Source organism: Marmota flaviventris, chromosome 4, assembly GCF_047511675.1.
Source record: "Marmota flaviventris isolate mMarFla1 chromosome 4, mMarFla1.hap1, whole genome shotgun sequence".
Lineage (NCBI taxonomy): Eukaryota > Metazoa > Chordata > Mammalia > Rodentia > Sciuridae > Marmota > Marmota flaviventris.
Window position 1 is genome coordinate 50,488,983 of NC_092501.1, and position 20,247 is coordinate 50,509,229.

At 36.9% G+C, this 20,247-nt stretch overlaps 1 protein-coding gene across 2 annotated transcripts in view; it reads left to right on the forward strand.

Moving 5' to 3' along the window:
- Nucleotides 1–9,437: 9,437 nt before the first annotated feature.
- Nucleotides 9,438–20,247, forward strand: part of Cfap70 (cilia and flagella associated protein 70) — a 94,536-nt gene continuing 83,726 nt past the window's right edge. For both annotated transcript variants that reach the window (XM_071611176.1, XM_027931355.2), the window contains exons 1-3: nt 9,438–9,516; nt 12,664–12,766; nt 14,301–14,487. In XM_071611176.1, the coding sequence (XP_071467277.1) occupies nt 12,704–12,766; nt 14,301–14,487 (250 nt within the window). In that variant the 5' untranslated portion in view covers nt 9,438–9,516; nt 12,664–12,703. The remainder of the gene's footprint in view (nt 9,517–12,663; nt 12,767–14,300; nt 14,488–20,247) is intronic.

Sequence of the window (20,247 nt, forward strand, 5' to 3'; positions counted from 1 at the left end):
CATGTGTAATCATGAGTACATGTTTTAAAAGATTTCTCACTGGACCGGGGACATATCTCAGTGTTATAGCAGTTTGCTGGGTGTGTGAGGACATGGGTTCAATCCCCAGTTCTGCAACAACAAAAACTCATCATCTCAACTCAATCTAGTTAAAAAAAAAAATGAGAAAATACTATTTTATAAAAGTAATGCTGGTTTGGCTTGACTTCAGAACATGATTGTGATAAAGGAATATAAATAATGATGTGTCCACAATAACTCACAGCTATTAATAACTGGTTATTTCCCTCCTTCCCTCTGCCTTGTGCATGCTCAGCAAGTGCTCTACATCCCTGTCCCTTTAAAAATAAATTTATTTTGAAATGGTTTTGCCAAGTTGCCAAGTCTGGCTTTGAACTTGTTGTTCTGCCTTAGCTTCTCAAGTATTTGGGAATGTGGGCATGTACCACTGTGCTTGCTTATTCTTTATTTTCTAACATCTTAGTCTTTTCAGCATAAATAGAAAAAAAAAGAGAGAGAGACTTTGCTTTAGCTAAGTTTGTATTATATTTCCATTTAAAAAAAAATAGATTTATGGGGGCTGGGCTCAGTGATAGAGCGCTTACTGTGCACGGGTGAGGCACTGGGTTTGATCCTCAGTACCACATAAAAATAAATAAATAAATATATTGTGTCCATCTACAACTAAAAAAAATTTTAAAAAAAATAGATTTATTTTGTTTATTTATTTATTTTTTATGTGGTGCTGGGATGTGATTCTGCAACCTGTACACTTGGAAAAATGAGAATTCATACCCCATTTGTTTCAAATGTATGATATGTCAAGATCATTGTATTGTCATGAGCAACTAATAAACAATTAATTAATTAATTAAAAATAGATTTAAATGTTGGTAGGGGGTACTCCGGATTGAACCCAGGAGCATTCTGCCTTGAGCTACATACTCATCTTTTTAAATTTTTATTTTGAGACTGGGTCCCACCTCCTCAGTCTTCTTAGTAGTTGAGATAACAGACGTGCACCACCTTCCCCAGCTTAATATCAGTATGATGTTCGCCAAATGAGAACAATTTACCTGAAATCTGAGCAAAGAGATTTCTACAATCTTCAAATTGGTAAATTTGGAGATTATAGAGATTTTGCTGGTGTTCTTGAGATTCCTTTCCATCCTAAGGCTGATTATTATAAACTATTTCCCTGCTATGGGATAGTGGGAGTTCCCTAAAGCAGACCACACAACACTGAAAGTGGTGAGTTGTTCAAACCTGGTATTGTAAACTGATGGGACTACGTGCAAGATGGTAAATATTGTTATGCTTCCAAGGCTGTTAGGAGCTGAGTAGGAGCGAAAGAAGGTTGCCTCCTCCTCTTCAGATTCCCAGTATCATGAACCCTAACTTTTTATTGGGCAGGACATCAGATTGTTTCTGTATTCCTATGGGATTCCACAGGATGTGGAAGAAAGGCAAGGATTACTTTATATGTTCAATACTCAAAGTAAAATAAATCATTTTTAATTTATATAAATCACTATCTTCTTTTAACCTTTTTTACCCTAAGCTTTGTTTCTTAGCACTTTACTAGCTATCCAATGTACAATAGGGTGGAGGATGTATTTGTTGCCTTTCTAGGTAATAAAGTCTACTAATAACAACTGTTTTATGGCCTTTCCTCTCATAATCATTTTTCTGTCATCTTTCTGAAATTCCATTTTAGGTATCATTTGTCATTTTTGCTTAACTACCAAACAACCATACCATCTTATTTTAAGTTAGCATTTGTAAAAGTCTTTGAAATTCTGATCTTACTAATTTATAAATTTGATTGATAGAAAACTACTTCCATGAAAAGTGATTAATAAAAATTCCCAAAAGACAACTTTAATTTTAAGATAACTAACTAAATAATCAATTTGGTTCCATGATTTTTCAGAAACAATGGAAATTGTAAATTTCTTTTTTAAAAAATTCAGCTCTTTTGACCTAGAAGGGTAATTTGTATCTTATTTTGCATGATTGGTGTTCTGTATTCAAAATATTTAACTCTGTACAGACCAGTTTTACCTATGACAACTTTTTAAAATGGAGTCAAATGTTTATATGTTTAAAATACACATCTTACTTTTCCCAGTTTTTTAAATTGAGATATTTTTTATTGGCATGCTTCACTTAGTAACTTGTTGCCTGAGTTCATAGTTCATATTTTTTATTGAATAAAAAAATGTACATATTTAAGGTACACATTATGGTGTTTTGATATGCCTTGTGATTCCCACAATCAGGTTCAAACTAATATCTGTCACCTGCCACATTTAACCAGTTTTTTTGATGTGTAGTGAGGACACTTAAGATCTACCTTAGCAAATTTCAAATTTGCAAAACATAATTAACTATAGTCACCATGCTGAACATTAGATCTCCAGAATTTATAACTGAAAGTTTGTACCCTTTGACCAATATGTCCCTATTTCTCTACCCCCACCCCTAACAACTACCATCTACTGTTTCTCTGAGTTCTATTATTTTAGATTCCACATTTTAAAAATATGCAATATTTGTCTTTGGCTTATTTTACTTAGTATACCTGTCACACAAGTTTATAGTTAATCCCTGTTGCAAATGGCAGATTTCCTTTTTTTGAATAATGTTCCATAGTATATGTAGACCAGGATTTCTTTATCCATTTGTCCATTGGTGGACATGGGTTATTTCTATATCTTTTTCTTTTATATTTTTTTAGTTGTTGATAGATCTTTATTTTTTTATTTATTTATACCTGGTGCTGAGAATCTAACCCAGTGCCTCACACATGCCAGGCAAGTGTTCTACTGCTGAGCCACAGCCCTAGCCCCTGTTTCTATATCTTGGTTATTGTGAATAATGCTGCAGTGAACATGGGATTGTGGATATTTCTTCAAGATACTTTATATTTGGTGCCCTTCAATTATATATGCAAAAATGGTATTTCTGGATTTTAAGTAGTTAATATTTTGAGGAACGTCCATAGTATTTTCCATAACAGCTGTACCAATTTACATTTTCAGCAACAGTATAAAAGGGTTTCCTTATGCCTGTGATCTCAGTGGCTCGGGAGGCTGAGGCAGGAGGATCGTGAGTTCAAAGGCAGCCTCAGCAATGGCAAAGTGCTGAGCAACTTAGTGAGATCCTGTTTCTAAATAAAATACAAATAGGGCTGGGGATGTGGCTCAGTGGTTGAGGTTCAATCCTCAAAAAAAAAAAAAAAAAGGATTCCCTTTTTCTCACATCCATGCCAATATTTATTATGTCCTTTCTTTCTGATAATAGCCAACTTAAGTATTATGAGGTAGTGTCTTCATGGTTCTGATTTACATTTCCCTAATGATTAGTGATGTGGAGCAACTTTTCATGTGCCTGTAAGCCATTTGTATGGCATCTTTGGAAGAATATTTATTGAGGTCCTTTGCCCATTTTTAATAGGATTTTTGCTGTTGAGTTTTAAGAGGTCTTAGTATATTATAGATATTAACCCCTTGTCAGATATGATTTGCAAATATTTTGTCCCATTATGCTTTTTGTTGATTTTTTGCTGTGCAGAAGCTTTTTGGTTTGATGTGTACTTCCACTTGTTTGCTTTTGTTGCCTGTGCTTTTGGTATCTATCTAAACAATCATTGCCAACACTAGTATCAAGAAGCATATTCTTTTTTTTTTTAAGTTGTAGTTGGACATAATACCTTTATTTATTTATTTTTTCCAGTACATAAACATGCCACAGCTGCAGACAGCTAAGGATCAAATCCAGGGCCTCACACGTGGTAGGTGAACACTCTACCACTAAGCCAAAACCCCAGCCCCAAGAAGCATATTCTTTATATGTTTTATACATATGTACAATAGGGTGGAGGATGTATTTGTTGCCTTTCTAGGTAATAAAGTCTACTAATTTATTTATTTATTTTTGGTGCTGGGGTTTGATAGGTCTCACCTTTAAATCTCTATTTTCAGAGTTTACTTTTGTGTATGATGTAAGATAATGGTCTAATTTCATGCTTTGCATAATACATCACTTTTATGTCTACCATAATTCTGAAGATCTTTATTTGCCCTTGATGATTTAAAAAATTGGTTATGAAAGACATTAAAATTAGTTGCAATTTAGGCATGTTCCAAGAAAGTGAGGTTTAACATACCTTAGATGCTCAATGTATGAGTGAATGAATATTAAAGTGTCTCTGTGGGAGAACTGAATGCTAGCCCCTGGGAGGAGCTAGCCCCTAGTCTAGGAGATGAGTTAGTGGGACAGCAGAATGGCTTCAAAACCCAATGATTTAACCCTGAGACTAAGCAGTTATTTGTTATATTGAGCATTACACTAGGTCTCAAGAGAAAAGGCAAAGGAAAGAGTTTGTAAGTTAGTGGGAATTCTAAACAAATTAGTACGAAAAAATTATAAATGTTAGATTATAAATTCTGCTGAGGGTAAGAACTTTATTTGTTTTATTCTAACACTGTACTTGGTACAGAAGCAGATACTTAATATAGGTTTGACAAGCAATTACACTCAAAATCAAGGGAGTGAATAGTGAATATCAATTATTTTTCAACAACTTTTTTTTGTCATGGGGGTCTTGTGTTGCCTAGCTAGCCTCCAACTTGGAATCCTCCTGTTTCAGCTTCCCAAGTAGCTAGGATTAGAGGCCCATGCCGCCAGGCCTGACAACATTTGTGTGTGTGTGTGTGTGTGTGTATATATATATAAATACTAAGACGAATGATGAATTCAAGGTGAAATAAGATACAAGCTGTTCATAAGAAGATAGACCTATATACAGTTGTAAAACAAGGCAAAAGCAAGATACGTAGTTTTAGTACTTATATTTAAGTCTTTGGTGTATTTGTGAATTTATTTTTGTGTCTGGTGTAATAGGTCCAACTTCATTCTTTACATAACTGTATATCCAGTACCATTTATTGAAAAGACTATTCTTTTCCTCATTGGATTGTCTTGGCAATCTTGCAAAAAATAAGTTGACTATAAATATATGGCCTGGTTCAGTGGTGCACACCTGTAATCTTAGTGATGCAGGAAGTTGAGGCAGGAGGCTCATAAGTTCCAGGCCATCCTGGGCAAATTTAGTGAGACCCTGCTTCAAAAGAGGGCTTGGGAGGGCTTGAGTTGTGGCTCAGCGGTAAAGTGCTCATTTAGCACATGCAAGGCCCTGGATTTGATCCTCAGCACCACATATAAATAAATAAAATAAAGGTATTGTGTCCAACTACAACTAAAAAATATATATTTTTTAAAGGGCTGGGGATGTAACTCAGTGGTGGATCTCTCTGGGTTAAATCCCTAGTACCACCACTACCAAAAGTATTTGCTCTTCTTATCAGAAATTAATACACAAGGGGGAAAAATGAATACAAAGTGGTCACTGCTAAGTACTATTGGAAATAACTGTAAATTTGAAAGTTGAAGACGATTAATCTTGTCACTATGCAGGTCTAGATTCTGATGCTCCTTGCTGCAGTAATATGCCTAGTGATATCTGGAATATGATTTGGGGCCTAAACAGCCTCAAACTCTGTGAAGATGAGTTCCAGACAGAAGTTGGAGACAAGTTCTTCTGTTTCTGGGAGAAGATTATTAGAAGGTGCCCTGCCTAAAAACTTGCAGGGCAGCACAGCATCACCTCTTAAGGCAATGAAAGAAGAGGCAGTGGTGGAAGGCATTGCCTTGAACTGGCAGTGGGCATGTACAGAGCAAGAAGTTGAGCATCTGCCTGCAGAGCAAGCAGGCCAGGCCCCCAGCCACTTGCCCACCGCATTAAGAAACTGGTCTCTGCACAACAGCCCCATCAGCTCTTCACCTCAGTAAGCCCATCTCCACTGCAACTGCTTCATAGTGATTTCCAGAAGAATTCTTCACCATATTCTTGGCCCTAACTCTAGTTTATTGTCATGCCCAAGTGGGATGGCTCTCTTACTGCAAATTCACCCATAGTCCTCTGGGGAAAAAATGAAATGTCTTATTCAATAGTACCATGGTTTTATGTTTATTATTTGTGTGTGTGTTCCTAGGAATTACACCCAGGGACTTTGGAATACTAAACACAGTGCTGTAACATTGAGCTACAGCCCAAGGTTTTTAAGGACTTTTATTACCTACAACCCTACAACTTTATAGCTTTTGTGTTTTATTAGTATAAATAAGACTTATTTTAAAGTATGATTCTGGTAAATCAATATCCTAAGCAAGAAATTTTCCATGGACAGGTGGGGTGTGTGTATGAGCGTTTTTTTTTAATATTTATTTTTTAGTTATAGGTGGACAAAATATTTTTATGTGGTGCTGAGGATCGAACCCAATGCCTCACACATGGTAGGTGAGCACTATTCCTCTGAGCCCCAGCCCCAGCCCCATGTTTTTTTTTTTTTTTTTTTTTTTTTGACATTTATTTTTTAGTTGTAGTTGAACACAATATCTTTAATTAATTAATTTATTTTTATGTGGTGCTGAGGATCGAACCCAGGGCCTCACCCATGCTAGGTGAGCGCTCTACCACTGAGCTACAACCCCAGCCCTGTATGAGCATTTTAATGATTTTGAAATTTCAAATGCATAGCACTTGAAAATTGTGCAAGGAACTTAGTCCCTTTCACCCAGATTTCCAAATAATAGTTTATTACATTTACTCTTTTGCTCACTGTGGGTGTGTTTGCATGCATGTGTGTGCATCTATCTCTTGTTAATGATCTTTTTCTGGATCTTCTGAAGGCCAAGAAAGCAGTCCAAAAACATGTCTCAGTACTTCTAAACATTTCGCTGTATATTCCCCTAAACAAGGACATTCTCCTTCATAACATCAAACAACCTTCCACTGGAGGAAATCAATAGTGCTACAAGGCTACCATCCAATCTATGGAGTCTGTCCACATTTTGTCCATGGTTTTTTGTTTTTGTTTTTGTTTTTGTACTAGGGATTGAACTTGGGGACACTCGACCACTGAGCCACATTCCCAGTCTTATTTTGTATTTTTACGTAGAGACGGGGTTTCACCATGTTGCTTAGCACTTCACTTTTGCTAAGGCTGGCTTTGAACTTGTGATGCTCCTGCCTTAGCCTCCCCAGCTACTGGGATTACAGGTTTGCGCCACCGCACCTGACTGATTCATGTCTTTTTTTCCTTTATGGTCCAGAATGCTATACAGCAATACATGTTGCTTTTGGCTGTATGTTTCATAGGAATCTTCATCTGGAGAAGTTTCATTTTTCATTTCTGACAGTGTTAGAGTATAGGCCTTGAGCTGAGGATGTAGATCAGTGGCAGAACCCTTACCTAGCATACATGACCTCTATCCTCAGTTCTGACATGGTTGGGGAAAACAGGTCTTACATTCTATGGGATGACTTACCACCTGGGTCCCTCTAATAGAAGGAATACCATTAAAAAGACGCATTGCTTTTTTCAGTGCATCTCACTCATCAGGAGGCACATGAAGTAGAGTCCTCCCCACACTGGTAATAAAACCTCCATATGCTGATTATATGGCTATTTTGATTCATTGTTTTCTCCTCTATAACCGGTTAATATTTCATGGGGAAGAATCCCAGGATCTGCCAATGTCCTTTTCCTTATCAAATTTCCACCCATCAGCCTTAGTATTCATTGAAGACTCATGCTGTATCATCCTTCTTTATAGTGGTTGTCAAATATTCTTTATCATTCTCTCTACACTCCTGGGTTGATATTCTACTGAAAGAATTTTCCTTTCCATTATTTATGCAATTGTGGATTTGCATATTCCTATTTTGTTCAGTGAGTCCATTATTGTCATTTTTTTGCTTTGATGCTTATATTGCCCATAATTTGGTCAACAGGTGTCCCTTCAAGCTGATTCTTTTTTTTTTTTTTTAAATTTATTTATTTTTAATTTTCGGCGGACACAACATCTTTGTTTGTATGTGGTGCTGAGGATCGAACCCGGGCCGCACGCATGCCAGGCAAGCGGGCTACCGCTTGAGCCACATCCCCAGCCCTCAAGCTGATTCTTAACACTCCAACATTTTTAAGTTGTATATATGGTAAGATTCATCCATGTTATGTGTAACTGTAGTTCATTCATTTTGACTACTTCTAAGATGCCATTTTGTGAAGGTACCAATTTATTTTTTAAAAATTTTTAAAATTTGTTTTAATTAGTTACATATGACAGTACAATGATCTTGACATCATACGTTTGAATCAAATGGGATATAATTTCTCATTTTTCTGAGTGTACAGGTTGCAGAATTACATTGGTCATATAGTCACATATATACATACAGCAATACTAGTGTCTATTTTATTCTGCTATCCTTCCTATCCCCCCCTTCTCCTCCCCTTCCCTCCCATCACTTCTCTCTACCCAATCTAATGTGACACACTTCTTCCCCGCCCCTCACATCATCATACATGTAATCTGTATAAAGATGAGGGTCTCCTTTCATCTTCAGATCCAATCCTCCACTGGTGGACACTTTTAGGTTTTGTTGTTGTTGTTGTTTTAGTATTTATTTTTTAGTTGTAGTTGGACACAATACCTTTGTTTTATTTATTTATTTAAATGTGGTGCTGAGGATCCAACCCAGGGCCTTCCACGCGCTAGGAGAGCACTCTACCACTGAGCCACAACCCCAGCCCACTTTAATTGTTGTTACTATCATATTTTTCTATTTCAGCTCTTTAATGCTGAATTTCAAATGTATTAAAAACTTGCATTAGCATTATTTACTTTTGTCTGTTTATTGTACAAATACCAAGCACCTAGAAGCAGAACCATTTACATTCATCAGCAGTCAGGCTTTTAAAATAGTGTCTTATCTTATTGTGTTGTGTTGCGCTGGTCGCGCTCAAAGAGATTCTCCTTCCTCAGTCTCTGCAGCAGCTGGGGTTATTGGTGCCGGCCACTGCGCTTGGCTAAAAACACTCCAAACGTTTTTTTTTTTTTTTTTTTTTTGTACCAGGGATTGAACTCAGGGGAACTTAACCACTGAACTACATCCAGCCTTTTTAATATTTTATTAGAGACAGGGTCTCCCTGAGTTGTTTAGGGCCTTGCTAAATTGCTGAGGCTGGCTTTGAACGGCCTCACCCTCCCGAGCCTCTGGGATTCCAGGCTTCTGCCACCACGCCCGCCTCCAAACATGTTTATTTAATAAAGACTTTAGCTTTTCGTTTTTCTCCCCCATTTATGGAGGAATACTGAAATAAGAGTCAGGAAATCAAAATGGAAAAGTAGACCACCGTGTATTTAACTAAAACTTCTGCCAAGTTAAATTGGGAGAGGACCAGATTAGCGAGAGCGCTGAGCTGGCCTGGGGCGCGGACTGCGGGGCGCAGGCGCAGAAACTCACCTAACAACCCTCTCCCTGCTTTCTGGTCTGAAAACTTATCGCGAGTCTTGGAATAAGCTTGTGGCGGTTGCAGAAAATGAGTTCTCGCGACAGTTACTTGGTTGCTATAGTTGTGAAAAACTTAATCTGAACCGCGGCAGGTAAGAATTATTTCTCTGCTGATAACCCTCTCTTCACGACGTCCACGTCCTGGCCGTGCACCACACTACACCCGGACACCCCAATCTTCTCTCTCCGCTAAGGCCAGGCTTAAAATTCGGTACAGACCGAAACTCTACCGACCCCCCACCCCAAGAACGGACTCTGGCGTCACCGCAGCACCCCCTCCCGGGGGCGGGCGAAGGTCCTGCTGCAGCTCTGCTGGAGATTGACCCTTAACGCTACTGCGCGGGTTCCCAGACCAGAACCTGTCACAGCGCTTCCTTCGTCTCATCTGTTTCCAATTCAACCCTTGCCTTGCAGATTCTGATCAGATGACAAAAAATGGGTGACTTGTTGGGGGCAACAAGAGCCTAGGCCCACTTCACCTGACCACAACTTGTAATTAGTCCGATTTCTTTCCTTCATTATTCGGATATGCCGCGAAAGATACCTTGTGTACCAAGCATGTAGCCAGGCACTCAGGGGTTCTGAATATAACTAAGGTTGCTTGTCTTCAAGAGTGTAATTGAGCTTTCAAAAAAAGCTGGGCATATTAATAATGCCATTCGTGCTGTGCCTCATAAGGTAAACAGTTTTATTGTTTTACGGAATATTCACAACAAAGGTGAAACAAATAGAAAGTTATTCATTTTACAGAAAGTGAAAACTAAGACCCAAAGAAGTTACGCATTTGCCCAGGGTCATGTAGTTATTAAGTAAGAAAGATCTTTTAAATCTCCAGTCCTGCGGTGGGGTTGTAGCTCAGTGGTAGCGCTTGCTTAGCTTGTGTGAGGCCCCAGTCCTCATAAACAAGACAGCTTGTGATACATGTCACAAGAAATGTATAAAGTTCTAAAATAGTGGGGACAGGGAAACGTTAGAGTAGGAGGCATTTGAGCCATTTTTGTCAATATAGAGATGGAATGAGGGAAAAAAGAGGGGTAGTTCCAGAGGAAGAAAAGAGGCAAAGGTACAAATGACTAAGTGCAGGTAATCTTTGAAAAGGACTAGGCCAGAGCATAGGCTAGGTGAGGGGACTTTGGTACTGCTGGAGCCTAGAGGGCTTTGAATATAATGTCACAGTTTTATTTGGTAGATGAGAGGATACAAGTGATAATCATTAGATATTAGATCTGTACTTTAATATGGTATTTATCTGCTTGTCTTTTTTTTTTTTGTGTGTGTGTGTGTGTGTGGCCATGGGGTACCAGAAATTGAATTCAGGGCACTTGACTACATCTGGAGACACAATTTTGTATTTTATTTATAAACAGGATCTCACTGAGTTGCTTAGCGCCTCACTGTTGCTGAGGCTGGCTTTGAACTCATGATCCTCCTCCTTCAGCCTCCCAAGCTGCTGAGATTACAGGTGTGTGCCACTATGCCCATCTCTGTTTGTCTCTTTGATCTCATTTTCTCTGTATTATTCAGTGGTACAAGCTACTGAGCTACTTGACTAACTTTCTTTCTTCCTTCCTTTCCCTCTGAATCTTTTACAGTCTTCTTTCTGCTTGGAACAGCTTTCATTTTTGTCTGTTCTTTTAGTTCCAGGTCACCTCCTACAAGGAGATTTTCCTGGCATGCACACTCATGCATATACTTTCAAATCCAGCTAGGTTCCAGCTTCAGCACTTTCTTTCTGTATGATGGGCTGCTAAATAACAAACTTGTCTGAAGCTCAGTTTCTTGTTCTCTAAAATGGCAATTTAAGAGTCACTTGGAAGAATGGATACATATCAGATAACATATGTAATGCCCTTGGCACATTTGGCATATAGTAGGCCATAATCAACAGTTAGTTTCCACCTGTAATCCTAGCAGCTTGGGAGGCTGAGGCAGGAGGATCACAAGTTCAAAGTCAGCCTCAGCAACTAAATGAGACCCTAAGCAGTTTAGTGAGACCCTGTCTGAAAGTAAGAAATTAAAAGCTGGGGATGTGACTTAGTGGCTATGTGCCCCTAAGTCAACCCCCAGAACCCCCCCCGCCAAAAAAAAAAAAAACAGCAGTTAATTTCCTTCCCCCTTTCCTCACCTATGTCCCCTTCCCCCACTTTACTATTCTTTTGTCACAGTATCCATTACACAGACTATAAAACTCTTAGCCTATTTATGTCTCTCCTTCTCACTAGATCTTAAATTCCTTGAGGTTAGGGAGTGTACATCTCATCTCTTGTATTTTCAGCATCTATTACTGTGCCTGCCATAAAAAATATTTGCTCAATTAATGATTTTGACAGAAATGGAATGGAATAGAATTTTTAAAAAATGGAGTCAGAGATACCAGTTAAGAGGCTTTTGTTATAGTCTAGCAGAAGGGAAAATAAGTTTTAATTTATATGGTACTATTATAAAAGAAAGAAAGGGACTAATACAAAATGGCATTTTAAATGTATACTTAATAAGGAAATTGCCGATGCCACTTAGGCCCTGAAAGAGCCCAGAGATGTGATTTTTGAACAAATGATCTGAAACTTTAGGCAACTGGAAAAATGAGGGAGTAGCTAGGAAGAGACAGAATAATTGTAACATCTGAAGGGTGCAAGGAGTCCTATATTGTTTTTATCACCAGCCCTGGATAAACTTGGCATCGTATGTCCTTAGCAAATGTTTGAATTGCATAAATAAGCTCCTCCTTGAATAGAAAACATGACCTTAAAAAAAACTGATATACAATCTGCTTTTGAAATTATGTCCTTAGTATTGTAAAATAATTAAAAATATATATCTGGCTAGAGACATGTCAGGATCTTTTCCAAAGGATTATCATTTTATGATAGGGTATATTTCTTGCTCTCAAAGTATATTTTTGTAAAACAGAAATAAATCTTTGAGATGGCTTTACAGATTGAAAAAAAATTACCAAAGATCATTGTGAAGAATATGGGGAATGGGAGATGGGGAGATAGTGTACCTACTCTCTGTTTCATGATAATTTGTACATTATACATTAGTTGTATGTATAAAGAATATTTTAAACACTAACCAGTGGAATTATGATTGTGACCAGCTTCCCTGAAGCACTTCTTATCCAGCCTTGAAAGTTAGGAAGGGGAAAACAGAAGGCTAGACTATGGCATATTCTTAGGTTCTCCCCCGGTACAGGTCATGATGTAATGAGGGGACAGTTTCATTTATTTTCTTTACAGAGACCAAAGGAGAACAGAAGAACTTTGCCCAATTACTGATATGGAACAGGTGCCAACAGGAGGTAGACTGGTGCAGATCACTGTGACAGATGGATATGATTTGGTAAAGTTTCTTTTGGAAATGTGCAAAGTCCCTAGTTGGGGAATATCAAGGGAGGAATGGAGTTTTTTTTTTTTTTTAGATGTTGATGAAACTTTATTTTATTAATTTATTTATATGCGGTGCTGAGAATTGTACCAAGTGCCTCACGTATGCTAGGCAAGCGCTCTACCACAGAGCCACAACCCTAGCTCAGGAATGGAGTTTTTGTGTCATTTTGTACCTCCAAACTCCCTCCCTTTGCATAGCAATTTCATCCTCGGTGTTTCTTATTTGTAATCTATAATCAGCAAGTCACATTACATTACTATGTGTCTAAAATACCTAGCTCAGTGGTAAAGTGCTTGCCTGGCATATGTGAGGCACTGGGTTCAATCCTTAGCACCACATAAAAATAAATAAAAATACTGTGTGTTCATTTACAACTAAACATTTTAAAATATAAAATAAAATACCTGGCAATTTGAGTACTAAATTTATCAGAGTTGAATCAAGATTAGCTTTAGTTTTTGCGGCTAGCAGTTCATATATTAATTTTCCCCCTTTATTTTGAGAAGGATCTGAATTCTGAGTTTCATTTGTGATTAATTTCCTTTGGTGAATTTAAATAATAAAACCACAGTTACTATTTAAAAGTAGGAGAATAGACTGGGCTTGGTGGCTCACACCTCTAATCCCAGCCACTTGGGAGCCGGAGGCAAAAGAATTGCAAGTTGGAGGCCAGCCTGAGCAATTTAGTGAGACCCTGTTTCAACATAAGGTTTAAAAAACAAGTTTGGGGTATAGCTTAATGGTAGAGCCTAGCATTTGTGGGACTATGGGTTCAATCCCCAGTACTGAAAACAAAATTAAGAGAATAATGAAAAAATATTCAGGATTATGAACTTTAAAAAGCTTGTTCCAAAAGAGGATATAATTAGTAAACTCCACTTGTTTTAAAATGTGTGTATAAAAATGTATATTTACAGCAAAATACTAAAATATACTAATGTATTAATAATGCTTACATGTTACAGTAAGATTATAGGCAATTCATTTTCCTCTGATTTTCTCATTTTGCCAGTGTTGGTGATTGAACCCAGGCCTTCTGCACACTAAGCAAGTGCTCTATTACTAAGCCACATTGCCAGCCCCCCACAATATACTTTTAAAGTCAGACAAAACACAATAAATGTTATATTAAAAAACTTTAATATAGGCTGGGGCTGGGGCTCAGTGGTAGAGCACTTGCCTACCATACATGAGGCACTGAGTTCAATCCTTAGCACCACATAAAAATAAACAAAATAAAGGCATTCTGTCCATCTACAACTACAAAAAAATTTTAAAACTTTAATGATATTTAAATGGAATATTACATTTAGCTATAAATAAATTTGTTTAATGATTTTCTACTTTCCCTGTTTTTGTGATATAACTTGTTAGGGAAAAGAAGAAGAAAAGAAAATGATATTTATCCTGAGTCAAAATGGGTTGTCAAATGTGTAGGAAATGTCTCTATTTGAATTTAATTATAAAGTGATGTTTCTGCCAACAGAAAGGTTACAAAGGAGATACTCCAGTTACTTTTGTTCGAGCGGAATTCAATCAGGTGACTCTGGGAGACTCTGCAAAAATTACTGTCTCTTCAGAGGGAACTGCAAAGTACAACTTCACTAGCAGTTTTGAGTTCAATCCTGAAGGAGGAATCACTTTGAATGACCTCGCTCACAATCCTGTATTCTGTAAGTCCTTGTGATTCTAAAAAATGTTAGTTATATGAGTATTATATGAGAAGATTCTGAGACACCTAATAGGTGACAGTTGAATATGCCTTATTCCCTGACTTTAAGAATAATGAAATAGGGGCTGGGGATGTGGCTCAAGCGGTAGCGCGCTCGCCTGGTGTGCATGCAGCCCGGGTTCGATCCTCAGCACCACATACAAACAAAGATGTTGTGCCTGCCGAAAACTAAAAAATAAATATTAAAAAATTTCTCTCTCTCTCTCTTTCTCTTAAAAAAAAAAAGAATAATGAAGTATACTTTGAGTCCTGTCTGATTTGGCAACAGTCACCAGGACCTATTAATTTAATCAATTTTAATCAAAAACCTTTGACATCTGACTGAATTTTGCAGTCTTTATCCTCTACATAGAGTTGAGATTCCCTCTCCTTTGTATTCCTTTATTTAAGGTTGCCAAACTTAGAAAAAAGTGGGGGAAAAAAGCAAAATATGTGTCATACTTATACTTAAAAATTATTCATTGTTTATTTGAAATTTAAATTTAACTGGGCATCCTATATTTTATCAGGCACCTATATCTGTTCTTTTGTAGTGTAGCCATTATTCATTTGCCTTTCTTGCTAGAGTAGGTGCTTTTGAAATCAAGATTGAACTCTCAGTATTTTTAGACTTTCTAGTGCATCCCTTTGTTGAAAGAATGAAAAAGAGGGATGGATGGTTAATATATCCTTTCTTCCTTACCTTTATGATTTCAAAATGTGCAGTATTGTCCCTGTTGTAATGTCTTGTATCTGTTTACTAGTCTAAAACTTTTTTGGTTTTGTTCTGTTTTAATCTGTTATCTTCTTTCATTTTGTAATTTTTTAATTACACCTCTGGGATGCCTTCTGGAACCCAGATTCCAAGATCCCCAAACTTAGATGAGAACTGGAAATGTATATAGTATTCTAGATTTTCAGTATTCTGATCCTGTATCTTTCTTTCCATAAGAATTACTTGGGGCTGTGGGACCACATCTTCAGGTCCCCACATCAGAGCACCAAATTCATAATTGTTAGAGGAGGAGTCTAAGAAATCAGTCACCATTTGATCCACACTCTCTCCCAAGTATCTTCTTCTCTCTTTGTTCTGTGTTTCTTTGCAATCCCAAATAGGAGGAGTAATTCTGATTGCATTCTTCACAAGTATGTTGGATGGGAAAAACAGAACTGAATATTCTTTTTGTGCAACCAGAGACACTGGGCACCATGGTGCACCCTTGTAATATTAGTGCCTGGGGAGGTTGAGGAAGGAGGATTCCAAGTTCAAGGACAGCCTTAGCAACTTAGTGAGATGGTGTTTCAAGATTAAAAAAAAAAAAAAATGAAAAGGACTGGGTATGTGGCTCAGTGGTAAAACACCACTGGGTTTGAAACCCCACCCCCCAAAAAAACGGAAAGAGAGAAAAATACAAAGAAAGGGAAACCCCTTTGTTCACAGAAGCAAAGCAAGAATTAACACCTGGGAAACTTGAACAGCTGCCATCGATGTATAAATGGTGGTGGTGTTGGTGTTGGGGGAGAGGGCAGTACTCTAAAACCTACGGGCTTGGGTTTTAATGCTCTTACAAGGACAAAAAATCTTGGACTGCTACAGATGAAGAGTTGAGACTGACACCTCCCTACCACAAGCTAAGACTCCTAAAAAGAACGGTCTAGGGAAAAAATAAATTGGCTCTCCGTTATCTCTAAAATAGAAATGAGCCTCCCTTAAGAATTAGTAGTTGTAGGCTTGTGCCAGCTATTAAAGAACATATTTTGGAGCTGGGGTTATAGTTCAGTGGTAGAGTGCCTAACACATGTGAGGCATTGGGCTTGATTTTCAGTACCACATAAAAATAAAATAAAGGTATTATGTCCATCTAAAACTAAATATATATATATATATATATATATATATATATATATATATATATATATTTTTTTTTTTTTTTTTTTTTTTTTTTTTTCCTTAAAATACACAGGAACATTTAGGAACACACAAGAAACATACTAAAAACTGGCCACATTATAGGCTGTAAATCAAGTCCTACCAACTACCAAAGAATCTTAGCAGATTAATCTTAACAGACTAAGTTTTCTGGCCAAAATACAACAAATAAGAAAATTAGAAATCAATACAAAAAAGATTTTTTAAAAAATCCACATGGAAATTTAAAAACACTCATGAATAATTCATGTGACAAAGAAGAAATCATTATAAAAATTGCAAAGCATTGTCAAAACTTGTAGAAGGGCAGGGGTTGTAAGTTGGTGGTAGAGACTTGTTTACCATGCATGAGGCCCAGCACCACAAAACAAAACCCGTGAGATATAGTTAATGTGGTAATTAGAAGTACCTTAATAATTTTTAGTGTGTTCATTAGAAATCAAAAAGAATTTAAAACAGAGCTTCTTCTGAGAAGATGGAATAGATGTATTTTTCTATATTCCTCCTACTAAGTACAACTCAAAATGAATAATTTATATAAAACAAGCATAAGAGACTCTGAAAGGTAGAAAGAAGAAACCTTGAAACTGAGGAATGACATAATGGTGAATTCCTTAGATTTTCTTTTTGCCTTATGTATGTCCCGGACTTGGTGCTGGAGAAGTTGGCAAGCTAGAAAAACCAATGGGTATAGATATTTTTTATTTTTTATTGTATTTAGAGAAAGAGAGAATTTTTTAATATTTATTTTTCAGTTTTCGGTGGACACAACATCTTTATTTTATTTTTATGTGGTGCTGAGGATCGAACCCGGCACTCTGCGCATGCCAGGCGAGCGCGTTACAGCTTGAGCCACATCCCCAGCCCCTATAGATGTTTTTTAAAAGCCTAATAAAATTTTGCTCTTTCCAGTCAAAACACCAGGAAAGGGGAAGCCTAATAAGACAACTTTTAGGCAATAACTGCTTTTTTCCAGCCAAGTACTCCAGGAAAAAATGGCTTTCTTCTCAACCCAAGCTGAGTGGGAAGTCTAGACTACCACCATCACAAAGCAGTAATAAGGTACCCAAATACCCTTGTGGTACCAGAGAAGACCAAATAGGGAGCCAGAACTTCATCTTCTTTGGCAATAGTCTTCTCCCTGTTTCGTCCTGCTCCCCCACCCTCACCTTCGTGGTCAAGACCACATTGAGGACCTTGTGCTTATAAACTGTCATTAACAAAGTATCCCTCTACTCTACTGGGGTGATGTCAGAGGAGGCCTAGTACAGGTTCAGAACTTTCATTATCACCTAGGGTTAAAGAGTCCACAACCACTGCAGGATCTGTGATAACCAAATAAGGAAGTAGAACTCCTGATTCCTCCTCGGCAGTAATAATGAGCTGCCTCCCTTAGGTGTCAATGGAGGCTGAGTTGGGAACTGAGAATTCTACTCCCACTTAGCAATAAGGAAGCAGCACCTTCTCCCCTTTTTTTCTTGAAACTTAGACAAAGCTAGCTAAAACAAAAGATCCAGAGTTTTTACAAAGATTCAGAGTTTCAGTACATAATAGAAAAAGTCCAGGTTTCAACTGAAAATCATGGTATCCAAGAACTGGAAGATCTCAAACTGAAATTAAAAGGCAGTCAGTAGATGCTAACACCAAGATAACAGATATATTAGAATTGTAAGACAAGGATTTTAAAGAAGCTGTGATCAAAATGCTTCAATGAGGGCTGAGGCTGTAGCTCAATGGTAGAGCACTTGCCTAGCATATGTGAAGCCCTGGGTTCGATGCTCAGCACCACATAAAAATAAATAAATAAAGGTATTGTATCCAACTACAACTAAAAATAAAAAATAAAAATATTAAAATGAGCCAGGCATGGTGATATTGATCAATGCAGCAACACCATTTGACAAAATCCAATACCAATTCACAATAAAGTAGTTGGGCTGGGGTTGTGGCTCAGCAGTGGTGCACTTGCCTAGCACAAGTGAGGCGCTGAGTTTGATCCTCAGCCCCACATAAAAATAAATAAATAAAGGTATTGTGTCCAACTACAACTAAAAAAAAAAATATATATATACATATATATATATATATATATATATATATATATATATATATAAATATGAATAGTTTTAACTTTTTCAACTTGATAAAGACTGAAATTACACTTAATGGTGAAAGAACGAATGATTTCCAAGATCAGGAATAATTCAAGGATGTCTGTTCTCACTATTCTAAATTCAACATGGAATTGGAAGTCCTAGACGATGCAGTGAGATCTGGGAAGAAATACAAGGCTTACAGATCTGAAAAGAAGAAGTAAAAATACTGCTATTTGCAGAGGAAATGATGATCCATGTAGAAAAAATATACCAAGGAATCTACAACACTTAAAAAATAATAAATGAGTTAAACAATATCACAGGATAAAAGAATGTGCAAAAATCAATTATATTTCTGTATACTTGTTATAAATATTGACATCAATATTTATAACAATAAATATTGTTATAATACTATTTTGTAATTGCCTTAAAATTTAGTGTAAAATGCATATATAGGTCTTTTAAAAATTTTTTTGTGGTTGTAGATGGACAGAATGCCTTTATTTTATTTGTTTATTTTTATGTAGTGCTAAGAATGGAACCCAGTGCCTCACACATGCTAGGCAAGCACTCTGCCACTTAGCTACAGCCCCAGCCTCATGTATAGGACATTTATGCTGAAAACTAGACACTGCTAATGCATGAATCATAGAGGATCTAGATAAATTGATATATGGTGTATAGAACTGGAAGACTGTACATATTTAAGGTATTAGTTCTTCCCACATTGATATATGGATTGAATATCATTCTTCTCAAAAATCCCAGCAAGATTTTTGTAGATATGGAAAAGATTATTCTTCTTTAAAAAATACTTTTAGTTGTAGATAGACACTATACCTTTATTTTATTTATTTATTTTAATTTGATGTTGAGGATCAAACCCAATGCCTCATACATACTAGGCAAGTATTCTACCACTGAGTTACAACCTCAGCCCCTGGAGAGGATTATTCTTAAATTTATATGGAAAGGTAGAAGAACTAAAATATCTAGAACAATTTTGGAAAAGAATGAATTGGGATGAATTAGTATCTGTATTTTAAGACATCTATCTATAGGAGTCAAAGTTGGTATGAGTGGAAGAAAAGATACATAGATTAGTAGAATGGAACAGGAAATCCAGAAATAGATCCAAATATGTCCAACTGATTGTTTTTAAATGAAAGTGCAAACCCAATTAATTGTAGAAAATGATGCTGGGGCCATTGGACATCTATAGGTAAAGAAATGAACCTCAATATGTCTCACATCTGACACAATAACTAGCTTTAAGATAGGTCACAGAATTAAATGTAAAGCTACAGAACTTTAAGAAAAAAAATCTTAGGAGAAAAATCAGGATATACGGTAAAACAAAGCATTCTTAGACTGAAGAACAAATCATTATCCATAAAAGGAAAAAAAAGAGGAAGAATGGGACTTTGTCATAATTAAAAACTCTTGCTCTTCAAAAGACATTGTTAGGAGGACAGGCTGCAGAGTGAGAGGAAGTATTTGCAAAGCACAAAACAGGAATATCTAGAATTTTAAAAAGTCAACAGTGACACAAAACAATCACAACCCAAACAAACCAGCCAGAAAATAGGCAAAAGACATGAGACATTTCACCAAAGATAAACAGATGGCAATTTAACACATGAAGATATTCAACATCTATCACCAGACAGTGGCGCTCTCCTGTAATTCCAGT